This window comes from Manis javanica, chromosome 2 (genome assembly GCF_040802235.1).
Source record: "Manis javanica isolate MJ-LG chromosome 2, MJ_LKY, whole genome shotgun sequence".
NCBI lineage: Eukaryota > Metazoa > Chordata > Mammalia > Pholidota > Manidae > Manis > Manis javanica.
In genome coordinates, this window is record NC_133157.1 from 215,704,679 (window position 1) to 215,722,940 (window position 18,262).

An 18,262-nucleotide genomic window follows, 5' to 3' on the forward strand; every position below is an offset into this window, starting at 1 on the left:
AAGCTCTCTCCCCCTTTGCATGCTTTCCCATCTGTCTGGACCACTCTTCCTCTGGCTCTTGGCAAAGAGCTATTTCTTCCTGTCTCTGTGGCACTTCCTTAGTGCAATCTTCACCATTCTAAATAGGTCTCTCCTTCCTAGTCTCCAATAGTCTTCACTAAGCAGAACAGGCTTGCTTTCAGAGAATACTGCATTTTATACTCACTTGTTTCTTTACTGTCAACAGCAAAGCTTCTTGAAGGCAGGAGCTAAGACTGTTTTGCTTACCACTGTGTTACATCAATCCCCTAGAACAGTGTAGACATGTCATGTATACTAAATGCTTGATGCTTGAGTAAATGGATGTACAAATGAATTCTCCAAACCAGGCAAGCTGTTCTGGGACTCAAGTGTTACAGAATCTGAGCCAGTTTTGGTCTTCCTGGAGTGCTTGGCTCTAGAATGGAAGGCGGGGGGAGGTAGGGACGGACTTAGGAGAAGGATACAAGGTTAGAACTGCTCCCAAGATACAGCTGGGGGTGACAGACCAAGGGTGCCTTCTGTCCAGCAGCTGGGGAAGAAGGGTGTTCCAGCCTAGAACCTGCCTCATCTGGCTGTGCAGGTGTATGTCAGTCACTTCTCATTTCTGCCATCCACAAAATCAGAGGTCTGCTAAGGTCTCTAATGTACCTTCCTGTTATAAATTTCTATAGCTTAAAATGAGCTATGGAGATACAACAGCACATAGGAAACAGTCCAGACCAACTCACTGAAAAGCTACAGAGAGACCTCACACTGCCTCTAGGGCAGAGGGGGGCTCTGGCCCACCCCCAGCCCAAGGTAACACATACAGCAATAACTAAATAATTCTGCAGCAAATGCTGAAGAGTTAGAAGGGTCAAGGTGTAATTCCAATCAAAACCCAAAATTTTTTGACATATTACACCATGACCACCCTAAAATTTCTGTCACAATACAAACTTTTGATAAAATCTGAAATATCTCAAGAAAGTGAGCTTCTTAATTTGACCAGAACAAGGACTGCTATGACTACCAGGGCCTTGGGCTACAGGCAGCTTCTCCCTGTTTCCTAACGGACTCAAACAATAGTGAAGAAGGCAAAGGAAATGAAAACATACAAACTGAATTTGTGCAGTAAAGAGCACCAGCCTTTCAATAATACACCTTCGTGGCATGTAACAGAGATTTCAACTGATGCTCTCAACTATTATTCTAAACAGTGAAAAAAATGGGAACAGTGGAAATGCTCAAAATAGGAGACTGTGTAAATTAGTTATGGTGCAAGTGATGAGCATTCTACGCAGCTGTTAGAAACGAAGTCATGGACATTGCCTCTGGGTTCTGCAGACCCCTCTTGACAGGGAACAGTCACTGGTAATGGGGGGGAGGCTCCAACTCCGACGCTACTTCAGTCAGAGCAACTCTGCTTCAGGAGGTTGTATGTTTCCATTTAAACAGAGGATCTCAGGCTGCAGTATTTTATGAAACAAGAAAACATTTTCAAAATATATAAAGAAGTGAAAAATCGGGTTATAAAATAGTACTAGAGGATGAAACCAATGTTGTTAAAATATTATATAACAAAAAATACACATAAGAAAAAAGATGAATGTATAAATAGGAAAAAAGAAGATATACATAATATAAATACAGATATACCTCAACTCTTTAAAGGTGCATAGAAAGTCATTGGTGATTTTTATTTAAGTCATTTTCCCCCCTGTATTTTCTAAGTTTTGAACAATGAACTGGTATTATTTCTTATCCAGAAAGTTATTTAAAAGAAACAGAGCAGAAACACAAGAGGGCGATATAATCAACAGGCAGCCTATTTCTCATTCAACTTGTTACTTATTAATACAAGATACAAACCAGATGGCAGGTATGAAAGAATAATTAACTAGGTAGTGAACTTAGAGGAAAAAAGTTACAGCTTCTGTTACACTAGCCAATTCTGCATCTCTGATACCAGAATCCCTGGGAGTGGTTCTCAAAACGATCAACAGGGTTTTAGCGTCACTTAAAAACTCAGTAGAAAGCAAGTCTCAAACCTACTAGTCAGACATTCTCAGGGTGGAGCCCAACTACCTACATTTAAACAAGCTCTGCAGGTGAGACGGATGCAAAGACCAGGTAGGGCACCACTGCTTTAGGCCAAGGGCTGTCCAAAGCAGAAGGAAAACCAAGGTTCCTGTAAAGCAGGAAGGGCCTACAGTCAAAAAGTGGAAATCACTTGCCTAAGGCCCAAGACAAAATTATTATAAAGAAGGAAAAAAGGTGAGCGACTGCTCTGGAAAAAACTAAGGAAAAGTGGGAAACAAATTATACCATTATTCTGAAGGCATCAGGAACTGACAAGACAGAATTACAGAAGACACAGTTCTACTAGACGTTCTACAGAGAAAAATGGGTAGGTGTAGGAGTATTGAGGAATATAAGAATTCCTTAATGTAAAATAATGCAATTATATTTTGTCTAATTCGATTGAACTAAATGAGGGGTTAGATTTAACATCATCTCCTACATCAAGAATGAAAATGAAAGCACTATTGTCCTTTGCAATAAGTGCAGCACCTGATTTCCTTTGAGGATAATTATAAGAAAAGGTGGTTAGCTAGGATGTGTAAGCCCAGGATAAACGGGAAAGAAGAAGGGGAAAAAAAGCCTATATGCCTAGGCCTTGGTTTAAAAAATACATCCTGATCTTAAGGATCCTTAAGATCAGGATGTCTTTACTGTGCTTGAAATGATTCATCAGCTCCCAACCAACTTTCAGACATTAATTTCATTTCCCTACATGTCACCTAAAATTGCTATATTTAAACTATAGTACGACCATATTATAAGTGATACCAAGTCACATTTTTTTGCCTTCACTGAACATCTTTGCCATACATTGTATGTTTTACAACAAACCTTTTCTTAGGAAGTAAATTTAAATATCTAATAAAATAAATGTGTTAATAATTCTATAACATCTTACTACATTGATAGATAATAACTGCACTACAGAGGGTGAGGATTTCATAATATGGGTAACTGTTGAACCACTGTGTTGTATATTTGAAACCAACATAAGATTGTATATCAAGGATGCTTTGATTAAAAAAAGCCACCAAAAAATAAAATAAAATAAAATAAAATAAAATAAAATAAAATAAAGTAAATAAAATTAAAAATGTGTACAAGCCTTTAGGGCTTATCACATGCCAGGAGGTCATGGTAATACCCACCACAGACATGGTTTTCATTTAACTGATATGAGAACAGACATGTTGTTCCTTCTGCCTGACCTGCCTGCTCTGTTTGGTTCTTCATGTTTTAAGACTCGTTTTCCCTTGATTCTCATTGAAGCTTTTAAAATTCAAAGAATTTATCTAAATGGTAACTGATATTCAGCATCAGCTACTTTACTTCCAGGCCATCCTTGCAGAAAAAGACCCTGTGACACCAACTGCTGCCAGGAACCATGTAAGCTTTCTCTACTTGCAGGCAACAAAAAGCAGGAAGTTTTAAAACTCTTGTCCTATACCCTGTCCATCTTCCCTTATAAAATGAAGTAGCACTTTAGTGTAAACTATTAAGATATTCTCTATAAGCAATCTCATCAACAGAAAGTGACAGTCAAGCTTAGCACAGAGCCCTGGAATAGAGTAATAAATGCTCACTGAGTCAAGGCCACAATTTAGAAAATCATTTCTTTTCTTAAGAATACACAGATTTTCACCTTACTCTCTGAATATCAAGTGTATCAACAAATGCTAATGCTGTTAAATGCTTCTATTCAAGGCAAAGAGTCTCCACAAGGTTTCTAAATATCTGTTAATTATTTATGGATTAGCTCAAGTGTCTCTCTTCTCTGAAGCCTTTCTTGATATCCCTGCTTTGTGGGCTGAATGAGTGAGTGAGTGAGTGAATAAATGATTTTGTCTCTAGTGACCTTGCTTGGGAAATGGTGTAGCAGAGATTTGGACTTAATTTTATCTGACCTCAAAGTCATGCTACTTCTACTGTCTCTCTGAACTTGCAATTGCTTAACACAGCTGGGCAATAAGGCAATCAAAGGCTCTATTCATTTCAGTGGAAGACAGAGTAAGCTACCAGTTCAAGACTAAATCAGTAGGCTGTTTCTTCACGTTGAAACCTAAAGGTAGCCAAGGCACCAAAGCATATAATCTAAAATAAAGCGGCGAAGTGGAAAGAAGCAACTAGATTAAGTAATCAGAATTACATATTGAAGTATAAATAAGAATTAAGTTCTAGATGAGCAGACATGAAATGGAATAAAATTAAAATGAATAAATACAAGTGAAATAGATTACTTGATCCAGCAAAATATCTAAATCAGCATTGCTCAAAGTGGTCAAAGCCTGGGAAGTCAATGCTTCTTACACGAGAAAGCCTCTGGTCAAACCAGGAAAGCATTGAATTGGACAGGTCTTTTTTTTTTGTAAGATGTCCCTAAGTCTTTAATATACAAATATGCACTGTAAATCTCTAAGGGCAAAATGTAATGCTTTTCCTATCTGGACTCTTGTCAAAGAACAGGCATGGGATTAAGTGTTTCAAGAAAAACTTTGGGAAAGGCATCTCACACTCTGATACCCTCGTTGCCAGGCAAGAGGGCCCAGCATGGTCACTGCACAGTTACACAGGTGTACATGGCTCAAAGCAGCCACCTGGCCTATACAAGTGGAGCCTGATACGCACCCATGCTCGGCTCACTGATCCGTGTTCCCTGGTGCTGGCTGACAACCCAGAAGAAGGCACCCTGGCTAGGCTGTAGAATCTGCCCAAGAGTTTGGGTCTGGAGTGGGTGGTCTTGTCTGAGGGCTACAGTAAGTGGAGGTGAGGAAAGACTCAGAGGCAACATTCCACAGAGAAATCCAAAATTGGTTGAGATAGAACACTTAATACAAAGCAGGTAGGTGGGTAGACTAGCAGAAAACAGATTAGTGGCCATGTCTGGGATGGAAAAAGGGAACTTATGGAAGAGTGGAAGGGGTCAAAGGCAGGAGTATGTGGCTGAGTGTGGCACAATTTTAAGCCAGGAAGTACCTGCATTTGCTTTTCTTAATGTGCCTCCACACATGGGTCTTGGGCAGGAGCTCTGGAGGCTTCTGGGACCAAGATCATACAGATTAAAGGCTGTAGTTATCTCAAAACAGTGTTTGCCTCACTCTCGTAACATCTGTGCCATTGTTTTCCTTGCTATTCTTTAAATCACTACCTTCTACTCATCATATAAATTCAAAATAAACTTCATATTATGTCTATAAAAGGATGCCCATAAACTTTGAGAGGCAGTCCTGCTTAAAAGCATCTGGAGTGGATCACTTGGGCTTGAATGCTAGCTCTGATACTTAGTGCTCTGTGACTCAGTTTTCTCAGTTGTTAAATAAGGGGAATTATGGATACTAGGTAGGGTTGACTGAGTTAAAAATGAGGCTATTACGTAGATGAGGCAGAAACTGTAATACTCATCAAACACGCCATGTGCTACCTTCTATTTTCTGGTCCCCTTCCAGTGGGGCCAATAACATGGTTTGAACCAATGAACGAACACATCAGGGACACCTGTGACAAGTCTTCATGTGATGGCTAGTCTTTCCGTCCCTTTGCTCTGGCAAACCTGGCTGAGATGCAGGAGCCCCCACCCGCTGAGGCCCCTGGATCACCTTCACTGTATGATGCAGATCCCCTCTGTGGATCATGGTGACATGGGACACTAAAAAGAAGTTAACCTTTCTAGGTTAAGCCACGGAGATCCGGGGTTAATTTATTACCGCAGCATATCCTAGCCTGTAATAGCTAACATGAAATGTAAAATGCTTAAAACAGCACCTGGCACATAGTAAGCACACTGTAAATACACACCATTGTTATGATTTGTATAAACAAAAGTTAACCATAAAAATAATGAAAACTACCTGTCCTGAAGGCTCTGGAGTGAGACCAGCACTACCTTTGTTTTACAAGACACTGACAGGCCATGTCAGGGGCAGCCTAACGCACTTGAGCACCAGCCGACTTTCTCCCCCACATTCAGTCCTCCCTAGTGGCTAATGACACCCTCCAGGCCAGCTTTTCTCACTCCCCCTTTTCTTCCCTCTTCCTTCTCTCACAGAATTGCAGTTTTAGAACATGTCTCTTCTAGCATCAAAATGCTGTTCTGTACATCTGTTTCAAATGGAATGACACTCGACAACCACAAAGACACAAACTGTAAATGAAAAGTGTTACTCACTGCATGCCAAATTCACAAGATGAAAATTCAATCCTATTTAAAATGCATTATTTGAACTTCCTATTTAAAACACTTTTAATGTAAATGCTTAAAAGAAAAATAAACTGTTTTAAAATTCAGCCTGCATATGCCAAGATTTCTGTATATTGGACGTATTTAAGACAAGCTACACCTGGTATTGATGAATGTAAAATTCAAATCCTATGTAGAGAATCAGTTATGGTTTAGTCATAACGAAATACTATGCAGCCCGTTAAAGTGACTTGGGAATTTTATTTGTATGTCATGAAGAGCTGGCAAGATTTTTTAAAAAGTCTGCAAAGAGTACGTTTAATATAAGGTTGTTTTTAAAACAAAAACTCATTTGGCCTCAAAATCTGACCTGACCTGAATTCATTTGGTGGTAAGCTCTGATTTGAATGAGGTGGAATTCTTCATTCCACTTCATATGAATACTTTCATGTTTCCCTGAGAGAGAGAATTGTGTTTAAGTATGAGGAACTGCCTGAGAAGACAATGGTGGGGTGGAGGTATTTCATAAAATATGGCATATGTGCCCTGTACACCTTCTGAAATCTGTAAAATTCTGAATTTTGAAACATATCTAATTCTAAGGGTTTGGTTAAGGTTGTGGACTTGAATGATATATAGCTTGCATAAGAGCCTGAGTCTCCTTTAACAGTCATTTACATATAATATATATATAATACACAAACACACACATATATAGAGAGAGAGAAAATTATCAGTATTTCTTTGTATAAATGTATGAAATTGTTTCAAGGCCATACTACAATATTAGTATTAAACAGAAGTGAGAATTATATAATAATACTTTTCTTAAATTTTCTTCATATTTCTTAGCTTTTTATAGTAAACATGTACAACTTATAACAGACAGAAAAAAGAAAACCTCCCACCCACATGGATAGACCTCATTTCATGAAATGTCCCACAATATTAATTGGCAGTAGAGCATGTCAGGACATGAGGAGATGTCTGGCAGTTCAAATGCTGAAACTTTCCAATTATGGATTACCATTTTGTAAAAAGATAAGGTTTTTAATATGTATTATTTAGTCTGGGAGCTACCAATTTATGGATGACCACACCAACACGCTCTACATTTTTTAGTATTTCAAAAAAGCTTGAGAAGCAATCCGCTACAAATCTAGATCTAACCTGTACATTTTCAGTTATTCTCATTTGAGGGGGAAGAAAAGAAGAAAAATTAAAAATAAAAAAGTCTTTAACCTAAACCACAATACCCTGTATTTGATTGCAAACAGGAAATGCTATGCAGCTGGAGAAATCTTTGCTTCAACAGTTCTGAGGCAATAACTGCCCTGACTGTTAACGGAGACTCAGGCTCTTACGCAAGCTATAAACTGTCCAAAGGCTCAGAGGTGAGAGGGAGCCAGAGGCGATGGGAAGGCCTGGCAGGACCTCCAGGCACCTCCTGCTACTCTTACGAGAGGTTTTACATATATTTTCTAAAACTACTGCTACACTGGGGCTCTTACGGTTTGGTTTAGATGGTTTTCCTTGTCAACTGAAAATCTATTACATCTATGTCAATCCACCACTTTACACCTTTTGTGGTTTGGTAATTAAATGAAAACAATTATCTGGTGACTCCTCAACTTTTTTGTCAGGACCACGGGCAGTGATGGCCTGATGCTGGTAGGAGCGTAAACCCAGTACTGTTGAGCAAACAATTACTTTGCTGATCTCCCTGCAATGGTTAAAAAAGAAAAAATTGAAGATAATTAACAAAAAATGCTTAGAAACAGGTAAAACTCAAGATCATCTGCTTTTTCTTTCTTTGTTTAACAAGGAAGTTGCATTGTGAAGAATCACTAATATGTCACCTACTAAAGTGTATTCAAAGTAGAAGGAACAGAATGTCTAAAGGCATGGAGGCACGAAACAGCATATAATCCAGGAACAATAAATAATTTGTTATGTCTGGAGCTGGCTTCGATTACAAAGGCATCTGTAATTAGAGGAAGGATGAATTCAGAGACAGGTCAGTCAACTACAGAAACACTTCCAGTCAATAAAAAAAAAAGTGCTACTATTTACTAAGCATAATATTATGATATGCTGTGATAGGTACTTCACATAAAAGCCCATGCACTTAAAACCTAGCCACAAACATTAAAAACATCAACAAAATAGATCATGTGCACACTTCTCTGGCTTCTCACCACTAAGAGGCAGCATTTCCTAGACATACCAAACACGACAAATAAGTTCCCTTCAGAGACAGTGAATCACTTCACTTTTAGGGAGTAGTGGACTTCAAGGAGAGGGAGAAATTCAAGTGGAGAAAAGACTGGTTTAGAAAACCTATAGTGAAAAGTGGGATCACAGATTGGCAGAGAAGTGAGACTTTGAGTTTTGCTCTGTATGTTTGTGTTACACTGAAATTTTTACATAACAATGACACTTTACATGTAAAGATTAACATGGCCACCACTACCACAATCAGGATGGAGAACTAACTGTTCAATCTTGTGTTTTTCCATCAATACAGAGGAACTCTGGGGGGCTACCCCTTGATGGTTACACCCTTGACCTCTTCTCCAACCCCTGGTAACTGCTGTTTTATTCTCCATCTCTGTAATTTTGGATGATTTAGACTTTCATCAGAAAAATATACAAATGTCAAGGTTATCTCATTAAAAGTCACTCTTTTAGGGAACTTGCTTTCACTTTAATTTGTCAGAAGCACACAGTGGTATAAATAATACAAAAGTAAAAGACAAAAGACCTTCCTGCATGAACTTGAGCAGTCCCACTGGAGAGACAACTCCCCGGTCCTATTCCTGCACCTGCACCTGGGGCATCAAACTCATGTACCAGCATTGGCTTGTTCAACAGGGAGGGGAAGAGACTGCAAAGGGGATGAGGACGGAGCTACCAAGAATGAGGAACCCATCACAGGGGGGTTCTTTGGAAAGTCACACATGCACTAATGCCAAGACTAAGTGAGTCTGCAAAACAGCAAGTTGCTCAGAACATATGATTTCATCTATTTGGGGAAAAAAAGGTACAGAAAAGAGGACTAGAAAGATAACCCCCAAATATCAATGATGGCTACCTCAAGATAGGGGGAATGTAAAAGAGAAACTGCGATTTTTCTCTTTCTATTCTAAATTTTTCCCACTAGGCATGTGTTTTCTTCATAACAACAAAAAAAGACAGAAATAAAGTCTATTGTGGTGGCTACCATGCCACAGCACTGTTAATGTGGTCTGTCAGGGAAACAATCCACTGTGTGTGACTCAAGGACTTTGCAGCTTACAAAGTTTCTCAGTGGCTGGTATGATTTGATCCTGACACAAGCAATTGGCTAGGCAGCGGAGGTACTCTTTCTTCTCTCAGTGAGGACATTTATGCTCCCAAGTCAGGCAATGCTAACCCAAGCAGGGGCAGGGCTGGGATCCTAACAAAGCCTTTGATTTCTGGTGCCAGTGGATCTCAAGGTGTGATCCACAGACCCCTAGAGATCCCCAAGGTCAAAACTATTTTCATAATAGTAAGGGGTCATATCTGAGATTTGCACTCTTGCCGTTTGACATGATGGGCCCAAGCAGTGGAGGTGGAGCTGCTGGTCCCTCCCTGGGAATCCCTGGGAATCCCTGGGAATCCAGGCACTACCCTGATGGAGTCAGTGTGTTCTTCATGGTCATGCTCTTGTAGTGAAAAAAGAAAAGTCTATTTTCATTTAATGATGCCCATGATAAAACAGTGAAAATTACCAGTTTGCTTACATATCAACCCTTAAGTGTACCTTGTATATTGTTTGAGGGAAAAGGAAGTATGCACAGAGTGCTTCCAGGGCGTATCAAAATATGACAGCTATCTTGAGGAAAAGCACGGAGGCAATTTTTTTGAGTTGGGAGCTGAACTAGCTGGTTTTGCTTGTTAGTATCTTAGTGGAACACCACTTTTTTTCCTTGAAAGAATGACTGACAAACTGTGGTATTGAGACTGGGTCTTTGGCAAACATTTTCTCGAAAATGAACAAACTGAGCCTGTCCCTGCAAGGTAAAAAGGTGACAGTATTTGTTGCTAATGATAAAATCGGAGCTTTCAGAGAAAAGCTAAAATTTGGGGAACCTTGTACCTCTCACCATGAGCTTAACTAACAGCTTCCAAATCCTTAGAGGCCATTTATATGGCTTCAGATTCACATTGCTACTAACTTTTAAGAAACTACCACTTGTCAATTTTTGACATGGTACTAAATAAGGCTATTGATTAGCTGAGAAGCACTCATCTCTCTTCCCAATATATACATATAGACCTGTATGAGGCTGTATTTTTTTGTTTACTTCAACCAAAACCACATATTGCAATAAAATGAATTAACAACCTTGAAAATTTCTGTTTTAAACTCTAATACAGTAAGTATCGATAGAAATAGTCCACATACACAAAAATTCTTTGTTTCCTCAATGATTTAAGATTTGAAAAGACTACTGGGTAACACTCATTCTTTCCAATACACTGTAACTCACTGATGAGGGAAATGAAGTAGAAAAAGTAGATAAGAAAGTACCTTGTGAGCTAAACACAAACAGGAGTTTGATGATACGGCTACAGGTTCCAGCTGTCAGGTCTGGTGGGCCATCAGCACCACACAGTCTATAAAGGTGATGCCATGACTTTGTAATTGGCGGTGGGCAGCATTGATGCAACAGGTCCCTGCAGTCACAGAACCTGAGCTCAAGCCCTAATTCTACTACTTTTCTGGCATATTATCTTCTGGAGATTTGGTGCACTTATCTGCAAAATGGGAGATGACTTCCTATACCTCCTTTACAATGGGGAGTTGCCACAAAGATCAAACGAAAAGATGTAAGTAACCATAAAGGCTTGTATTGGTTAACCAAATCCCACATGGCCGGAACAGTGCTTAGTGACTTACTTCCATGATCTCAGTAAGTCATCACACTACCAAGAAGCAGACACTACTTCTTTCTACAGATAAGGAAGTCGTCGTCAGAGAAGGTAAGGCTATAAAAGGCTTGTCAGCTGGGAGCTGGGATTCTAGGTCTGACTGAGACCAAACCCCATACACACTTCATGGCCTCTCTCATTCTATGTATTATGAGGTAAAACACCTTTCTACAAAAATCATTTTCTAGTATGTAGAAGGGAGAGGCAGGAAGAAAAGCAAGGAAAAACGTGGCTTGGTACACGGGCCCCGCAATGAGCTTGCAGAGCAACCAGCTACAACTACAATCCCCTTTGTGGTCCTCAGGTTGTCAGTTACAAGTTGGAAGCTGGTTAATAAAAACAGCCTCGGCCCTATCTGATATCAGCACAAACATCTGTGCAGCTCTTGGGAGTCTTCACATAACATCTCACTTAATCATCAGACCTTCCACAATCACTGGGAAGTTCAGGAAAAGAAAAACAAGTGTCTACATGGTGACTAACAGTCATCATTGCTAAGTGGGTGGATATTTCTCTGGAACAACCCTTCAGAAACTCCTAAACACAATACACTTGCAATACCAATTGCTTACAAGTAACACCAATAATGAGTTTTTCCCTGTCAAAAGCAGAAAGCTAGACCTAGCCCTAAAAACTATCCTTTCCTTCATAAAAATAAGTAAATATTTTAATATAGCTATCCATTATAAGCAGTATCTTAATTAGGAAATGACAGTTTTCAGTATGTACCACAGACCCTGGAACACAACAGACATTTGGTATATCCTGGTTCAACTGAGGATACAATTTAGAAAGTTTAAAACATACCAAAGTAAGTTCTTTTACTTTATTCTCTCAATTTCAACTGTATTCATTATTTCCTCCTGTTTCCAACCTTCACTAGTCTAAGAGAATAGGATTTTTGGGAATCTCCTGAGAAATACTGGTTCCCATAGGGATGTTTCAGAGTTTCAACAGGGCGGAGGGGGGGAGGGGGGGGAGGGGGGAGGTCCTCCCTCAAACTACTCTTCTGGGGCTGTAGGTGCCGCAAGATGACCCAGAAACCACGCCCATCTCCAGGGTGCGTGGCTTCCTCTGGGCACTTTGCTTAAAGGCGTGGCCCCGTCAGTCTGGTTTGCTCTTCCCTCTCCTGGCCAAACATAAAAAGAGAAGCACCAAGCTGCTGACTGTCCTTAGGTTGTATCAACTCCTGGGACTGACTTTTCATTCAATCGGAATAGTGTTCTCTTAGTAACCAATTATAGTAGAAATTGATTCCCTTACCTGCTCCCTCATCAGGAATATCACCACTGTCTTTAAAGGGAAGATCTTTTCTTTTACTTTTTTAATTAAACAAACTAGGTCTTCTAACAATGTCTTTTAGATCTTTCTAGTCTTCTATTTCTAAAAGGGGAGTACACATGGAAGAGGAAGGCCTACAGTTTGGGGTGAGTTTAGGGAAAGAGCTCGATCGGCGCTTGTTCTAGGTCAGGGAAACACACCACCAGAGCGTAAGGGGACAGAAGCAGCCTAGTGGGTGATGAAGACGATGAGTTCAGAGACAGAAGGTCTGGGCTCATGTCTGCTTACTAACAGTGTAACTGAACAAGTTATATAGTCTCAACATGCCTCAGTTTCCTCATCTGGATTAAAGAAATAGCAACTGTAGGATTGTTGTAAAATGTTAAATAAGAAATCCACACAGTATGCCCATTGCCAGGCTCAACATATTCAGTAAATATCAGTTGTTTTGTGTGGTGGTAAGCAAATGCAGACAATGACTGGCACTTGTGTGGATGGCATATATACACACAGTGGGTGGGACCTACAGTGTGGGAAGGGTGGAAATGGACCGGTCCAGGAAACGTGGAAGTGATGACTCTTGGCTTAAGCCAAATATATGTGGTCTCCTGGAATCAAAGGTTAGCAAGATATCCCTGTGAAAACGCCTATCTTGGGGTGAACAGAACTTCCTCCCTGAGCAAGTCTGTTACCAGTTATTGCCAAACTGAATGCTCAGAGCCTGTTTCATTTCCTGTCTCACAACCATGCACCCTTGGAGCAATCATGTCACCAGCAAAAAGGCAGCCAACATCAAGACGAAGGAGAAATGAGAGGGCCCCCTTCTGAATAAAAGAGATTTCAATAATCTAAGATTGATAGAAATATCACGGATTTGTTCAACTAACCCTGAAGTGTAGGAACATATAGGTCCTAAGTGGAAAATTATCCTTTCTTGAGTGTTTCCAAATAATACATATTTCTCTTTTTAACATTTTCTTAGTTGTCACTAATTCAAAAGCATAAACCACCAATTAAAATTAAATTATCAGGAAGACAGATACATACACACATATATTTACCTAGTGTGATTAAAAAAAAAAGAATATTCTGATTGGCCAAATAATAGAGTAAATAAATTGTATTTATTATTTTAAATTGTTCTCTTTATAATCTTATTTTATTTTGATTGGTCTGTGATTTAAAAAATTCACTTACAAAGTGGCTTACCAGATTTTTCAGCAGTGTGGACAGCTCCTTTGTAAGAGTAGAAAACTTGACAAAAGCGGTACCAAGATCTGGGTTGTCTCGGCTTAAAAAATTGCTCCCAAACTTATCAAGAACTTGTGCATAGTTTTCTTCATTTTGTACATGATCTAAAAAAGAAGAAAGAGAAGCCTGAGCTATTACTTGCCAGAATGATGAGTTATTTTGAACACCGACTGATCACTGGAATCTCTTAAAAGAAAAGCAAGGAGAATCTGCATCAATTATTTATTGAACATGCCCAGAAGGGTGTTAACAGCGCACCAAATGTTCTAACTCAAAGGAGGCTCCCCTTTGTCTCTCACAGCATTTAGTTCATTTATATCCCAGCTAATCCATGGACTCCCCAGAGGTTGCAGGGTCAAATTATCACCACATTTTTAAGCCCACCCTATCTCCTTAAGAACCTGTGATTATCAAGGAATAAGGAGGAAATTCCCCCTTGAAAATCAGTCTTAGAATGCAAAAGAAAAACCCATGAGTTTTAACATGTTTCTTTCTCTGCAACTAATCTTAATTTCCTTCAATTCATCTAAGCCCCAGGTGAGGAACAGAACTTTTAAAATGCCTTTTCACATACAATCTTGGTGTAAATTGTGCAGGCATGGATCAGATGCATTTAGGTTTGAAGTTTGGTTTCACCACCTCTGAGCTTGCTACACCTCATCAGTTTTTTAACTTCTATGGCTACAATCCTAGTTGGCATGCAAGAGGTATTAATGAAATAATTGTGAATAAACCTCTCTCTGAGCTTTGGTCTTCTGATTATATCTACTTTCCAAGACTGTGCCACTGATGAGTTGATATAAAGTATATCAAAGTTTTTTTCAACAGAGTGAATGTTACATAAAAAATAACCACTCCCACCTCCTTGAAACACCTCTTGTGCCTTCCAGGACACCTTTCTCACCTGACTGCCCCACCTCATGGCTGCTCCTCTCCACTGTCTTTATGGGTCTTCATCTCTTTGACCTCAGTCGGCTAGGGAATCCTGGGCCTCAGTCTCTGGGACTTTACCCTTCATTATCTATCTCCTCTTGAGATCTCACTGAGTGTACGGCTTTGAGTAACTTCTACAAGCTGAAAGCTCCCAAAGTGATATCCCCAGACCAGACTCCACCCCTGAAATATAGCCTTACAGGTCAACTACCTATTCAGCATCTCCACTAGGATACCCAAAGGTATGTTCAATCTCAGTAAGCTAAAAACAAATCCTTGATGTTCTGCCTGCAACCCTCTTTTTCCTGTAGTTTATCTCAGTTAATGGCAAATATATTCTTACAATTGTTTAGACCGAAACTCATCAAGTAATACTTGATTTTTCTCTTTCTCATACCTCAGATGCAATCCACTGCCCAATCCTACTATCTCTACCTTTAAAATATATCCAAAATCTAATACTTTCTCACCATCCTCATGCCTATCAACCCTATACAATATTATCTCTTGTCTTGATCACTGCAAAAGCTTCCTGTCAAAGTCTCTTTACTGCAGCTCTGGCTGACTTACAGTGTGTTACCAATACAGCATCCAGTGAGTGTGATCTTGTTGAACTGTGCGTCAGATCCTGTAACTCTTTTGGCAGCCATTAGAACTCATCATGGATAGTCAGGTTCCCAATCCTCGCAGGCTGTGGAAAGGAGTATGCACATCCCCACATCCCTGAAGTAGTAAGACCTGGAACATGACTTGCGCTGACCAAGGAGCTGTGAGGGATGTGCACCTCTGTCAGGTGGAAACATTTCAAATGCCTGTGCTCAACTCTCCACCTCTCTCCTCCTCTGTCATGGAGTACAGGGGAGCACGAATTTGTATGGAGGCCCACAGTAGATGTATATTTAGTGAAGAAATGAACAATTAAGTATCTAATAAAATCGTATCTATCAAAATCACATCTTTAAAGGCTTATTAATTCAACACCTCTTTCTTTATAAGCCTTCCCTTAGTTGGCAATGATTTTTCCTTGCCTGTAATTCTCTATACCTCTTTTGCAGTATTTTCCACCACATCATATCCTAACTGTAAGTTCAGGTCTTTTCCTGCCACCATGAGAGGCAGAAATTCCCTCTGGCTCACCTCTGCACCACCACCCAACAAACACCACTGTGTATTTTTTGGTGATATGGGTTTATGAAACAAGGCTAGTAAATATCTGTTGACTTGGATTGTTGATTTCCTTTTCCAGAAATAAAGCATTCCCTTTCAAGTCTCCTAGGTTATTCAATAATTGAGATGAAATTCAAAAATATTTCATTCTCAAACACACCCTCAATAACTGTGTGGGAACAACGGACACTCATGAAACACAACAGGAGTCTGGACTGGGTACTGAACCAAGAAGGAAGTCCAAATAAAATAAAGGAAACAAGTGAAACGAACCAAGGCCCTACAGCCCTCAATCATCACCACATTAAAAATTCATGATGCCGAGAGTGGATGTCAGCATTTCAGGCTGAAATATTAAAAAGATAAAATGCAGCTCTGGCTACCAGCTAAGTTCCCTCAGGGAAGTAGCTCAGAAAAACACATAAAAAAGATCACATCAGCTGGATAGACAGGATGCAAATGTTTGATCTCCCTTGTGAGCCAGAGCTGCCCTGCTACCTTCTGCCTGTGACCAAAGAGCCTCACTTCACCACTGAGAACCCCACCCCACCCAGCACCCTTTTCTGCTTCTAAAGCCAAGAGAAAGAGAATTCAGCTGCCTGTGTACTTTAAGTGCTTTCAAGGTAGTAAAACAAGCATACAGGCCTTTTGTTTGTTTGCTTAAAATTATAAAATATTTCAAATGATGTATATCAAAAACCTTAGATTAACAGGATACCCATGTACCCACCTACCACTAACAGTGACAATGCACTAGAAAGATTACATAAACACACACATCCTTCTGTACGAAATTAAGGATTTACCAAGCAGGTTTCCAGCAGGCAGAGTGTGAGAGCAGGGGAAAAGGACTTCGGTGGAGGAAAGAGAAAGGCCAAGGCAGAAGAGGGCGTATCACAGAATACAGTGAGTGCTGGATGGAATGCAAATACAGGGATGTAGGGCAGAAGAGGAAATCCAGGTCACTTTGTGGGGAGCACTATCACAGATGTGGGTGTTGCTAAAGACAGGACTGGTGAGCTCAGGACACTTCAGAGAGCAGCATGGGCTGTTTTTAAGATCTATGTTCTATCTAAGTGCTAGACGACTTCTTGAGGTTGGTACAGTGCAGGTTGAGGAGAGTAGGTGAGGACAGAGATTAGATAAAAGAAAAGAACAGGGGAAGAGAGAAATCTCCATCCATTATAGACATCTATGCTTTTCAAATATTTGTAGGGAATTTCTAGCATTCATGGTATTGTTGCAGGAAGTAAGATAATTCTAAGAACTAGGTGAATCCTTGCAGTTCTGAAAAAAGGACAAAATATAAGAGTTTTACCAACTGAACCAGTAAGGGCCACTTAATCAGGATTTAAACTGCTGGCACTTCTTTGGGGAGATGACTAAAATATAGTAATCACCTCATATGCTGCACAGAGTTTGAAAGGGCCTTGCTGTACATACATTCAACATTTAATCCCCCAAACAATACCAAAGTAGTGATTTAGCTTCCAGTAATAATAGTGTTAACACATAGTTGCTGAGTACCCAGCATGTGCCAGTTCCTGCTCTAAGCACTTTATACACATTACTTCATTCACCCTATGAACAAGTCCATGAGGTAAGTATTGTTGTCATCCTCATGGTACAGGCACAAAGGTATGCCCAAAGTCATACAGCTCATAAATAAGGGAATTTAAATGGAGATCTTTTTGAGCTTCAAGCTGAAGGCCTTTCCCCATATCCTAAGGTGGGGCAGACTTAGGTTCGAGTTCCAGGTCTGTCACTAGCCCTGTGTGGTGCTATAGTTAAGTAAGTTCACCTTTTTAAGCCTCATCTTGCCCTGCTATACAAGGTTGTGTGTACTTCACAGAGGTATTGTGGACATTAAGCAGGATACTGTGTGCAAGTATATGGCACACGGTAAGAGCAGTAAACGTTTACGATGACAAGGCCAACCATGATGACATACAGCCGCTCCTCCTGGGCCACTGCAGTGGATGGAGTCAGTCTCTCATCCTCTGGCCATGTGGCAGAGGCTTCCAACAATGTTCTGAAGTCAAGGATAGCACTCAGTTTACATTCCTAGGAGCTGGCAATAACAAGTGCCTTGGGAATACATTAGAATCCAATATTCTTTAAAATATACCTTGTATAGTCTTCTAAGGAGGCCTTCCTCAGAGTTCTCAGAACCACAGCAATCAATAGGCCTTTCTCCGAGGGATGTCTGCCTAATTCTCCCACTGTGTTAGACCTTACCAAACTGAGAACTCACAAAACCACCCAAGTGACCTGCTGACCCAAGCTTTGATTCTCTGTCACTGTAATTATAGCTGCCATCTATTAAGCACTGACTATCCTAAAACTCCTTCAAGGAAGTTGTTTTACAGATAAGAAAAATAAAACTCAATGGTGAATCCAGATTAGAACCTG

The 18,262-nt window shown here is 40.0% G+C and overlaps 1 protein-coding gene across 10 annotated transcripts in view; it reads right to left on the reverse strand.

Annotated features, from left to right (window-relative positions):
* Positions 1 to 18,262, reverse strand: part of ASAP1 (ArfGAP with SH3 domain, ankyrin repeat and PH domain 1) — a 336,296-nt gene that overhangs the window by 107,538 nt on the left and 210,496 nt on the right. For all 10 annotated transcript variants that reach the window (XM_073230149.1, XM_037020669.2, XM_073230147.1 and 7 more), the window contains one exon: positions 13,709 to 13,854. In XM_073230149.1, the coding sequence (XP_073086250.1) occupies positions 13,709 to 13,854 (146 nt within the window). The remainder of the gene's footprint in view (positions 1 to 13,708; positions 13,855 to 18,262) is intronic.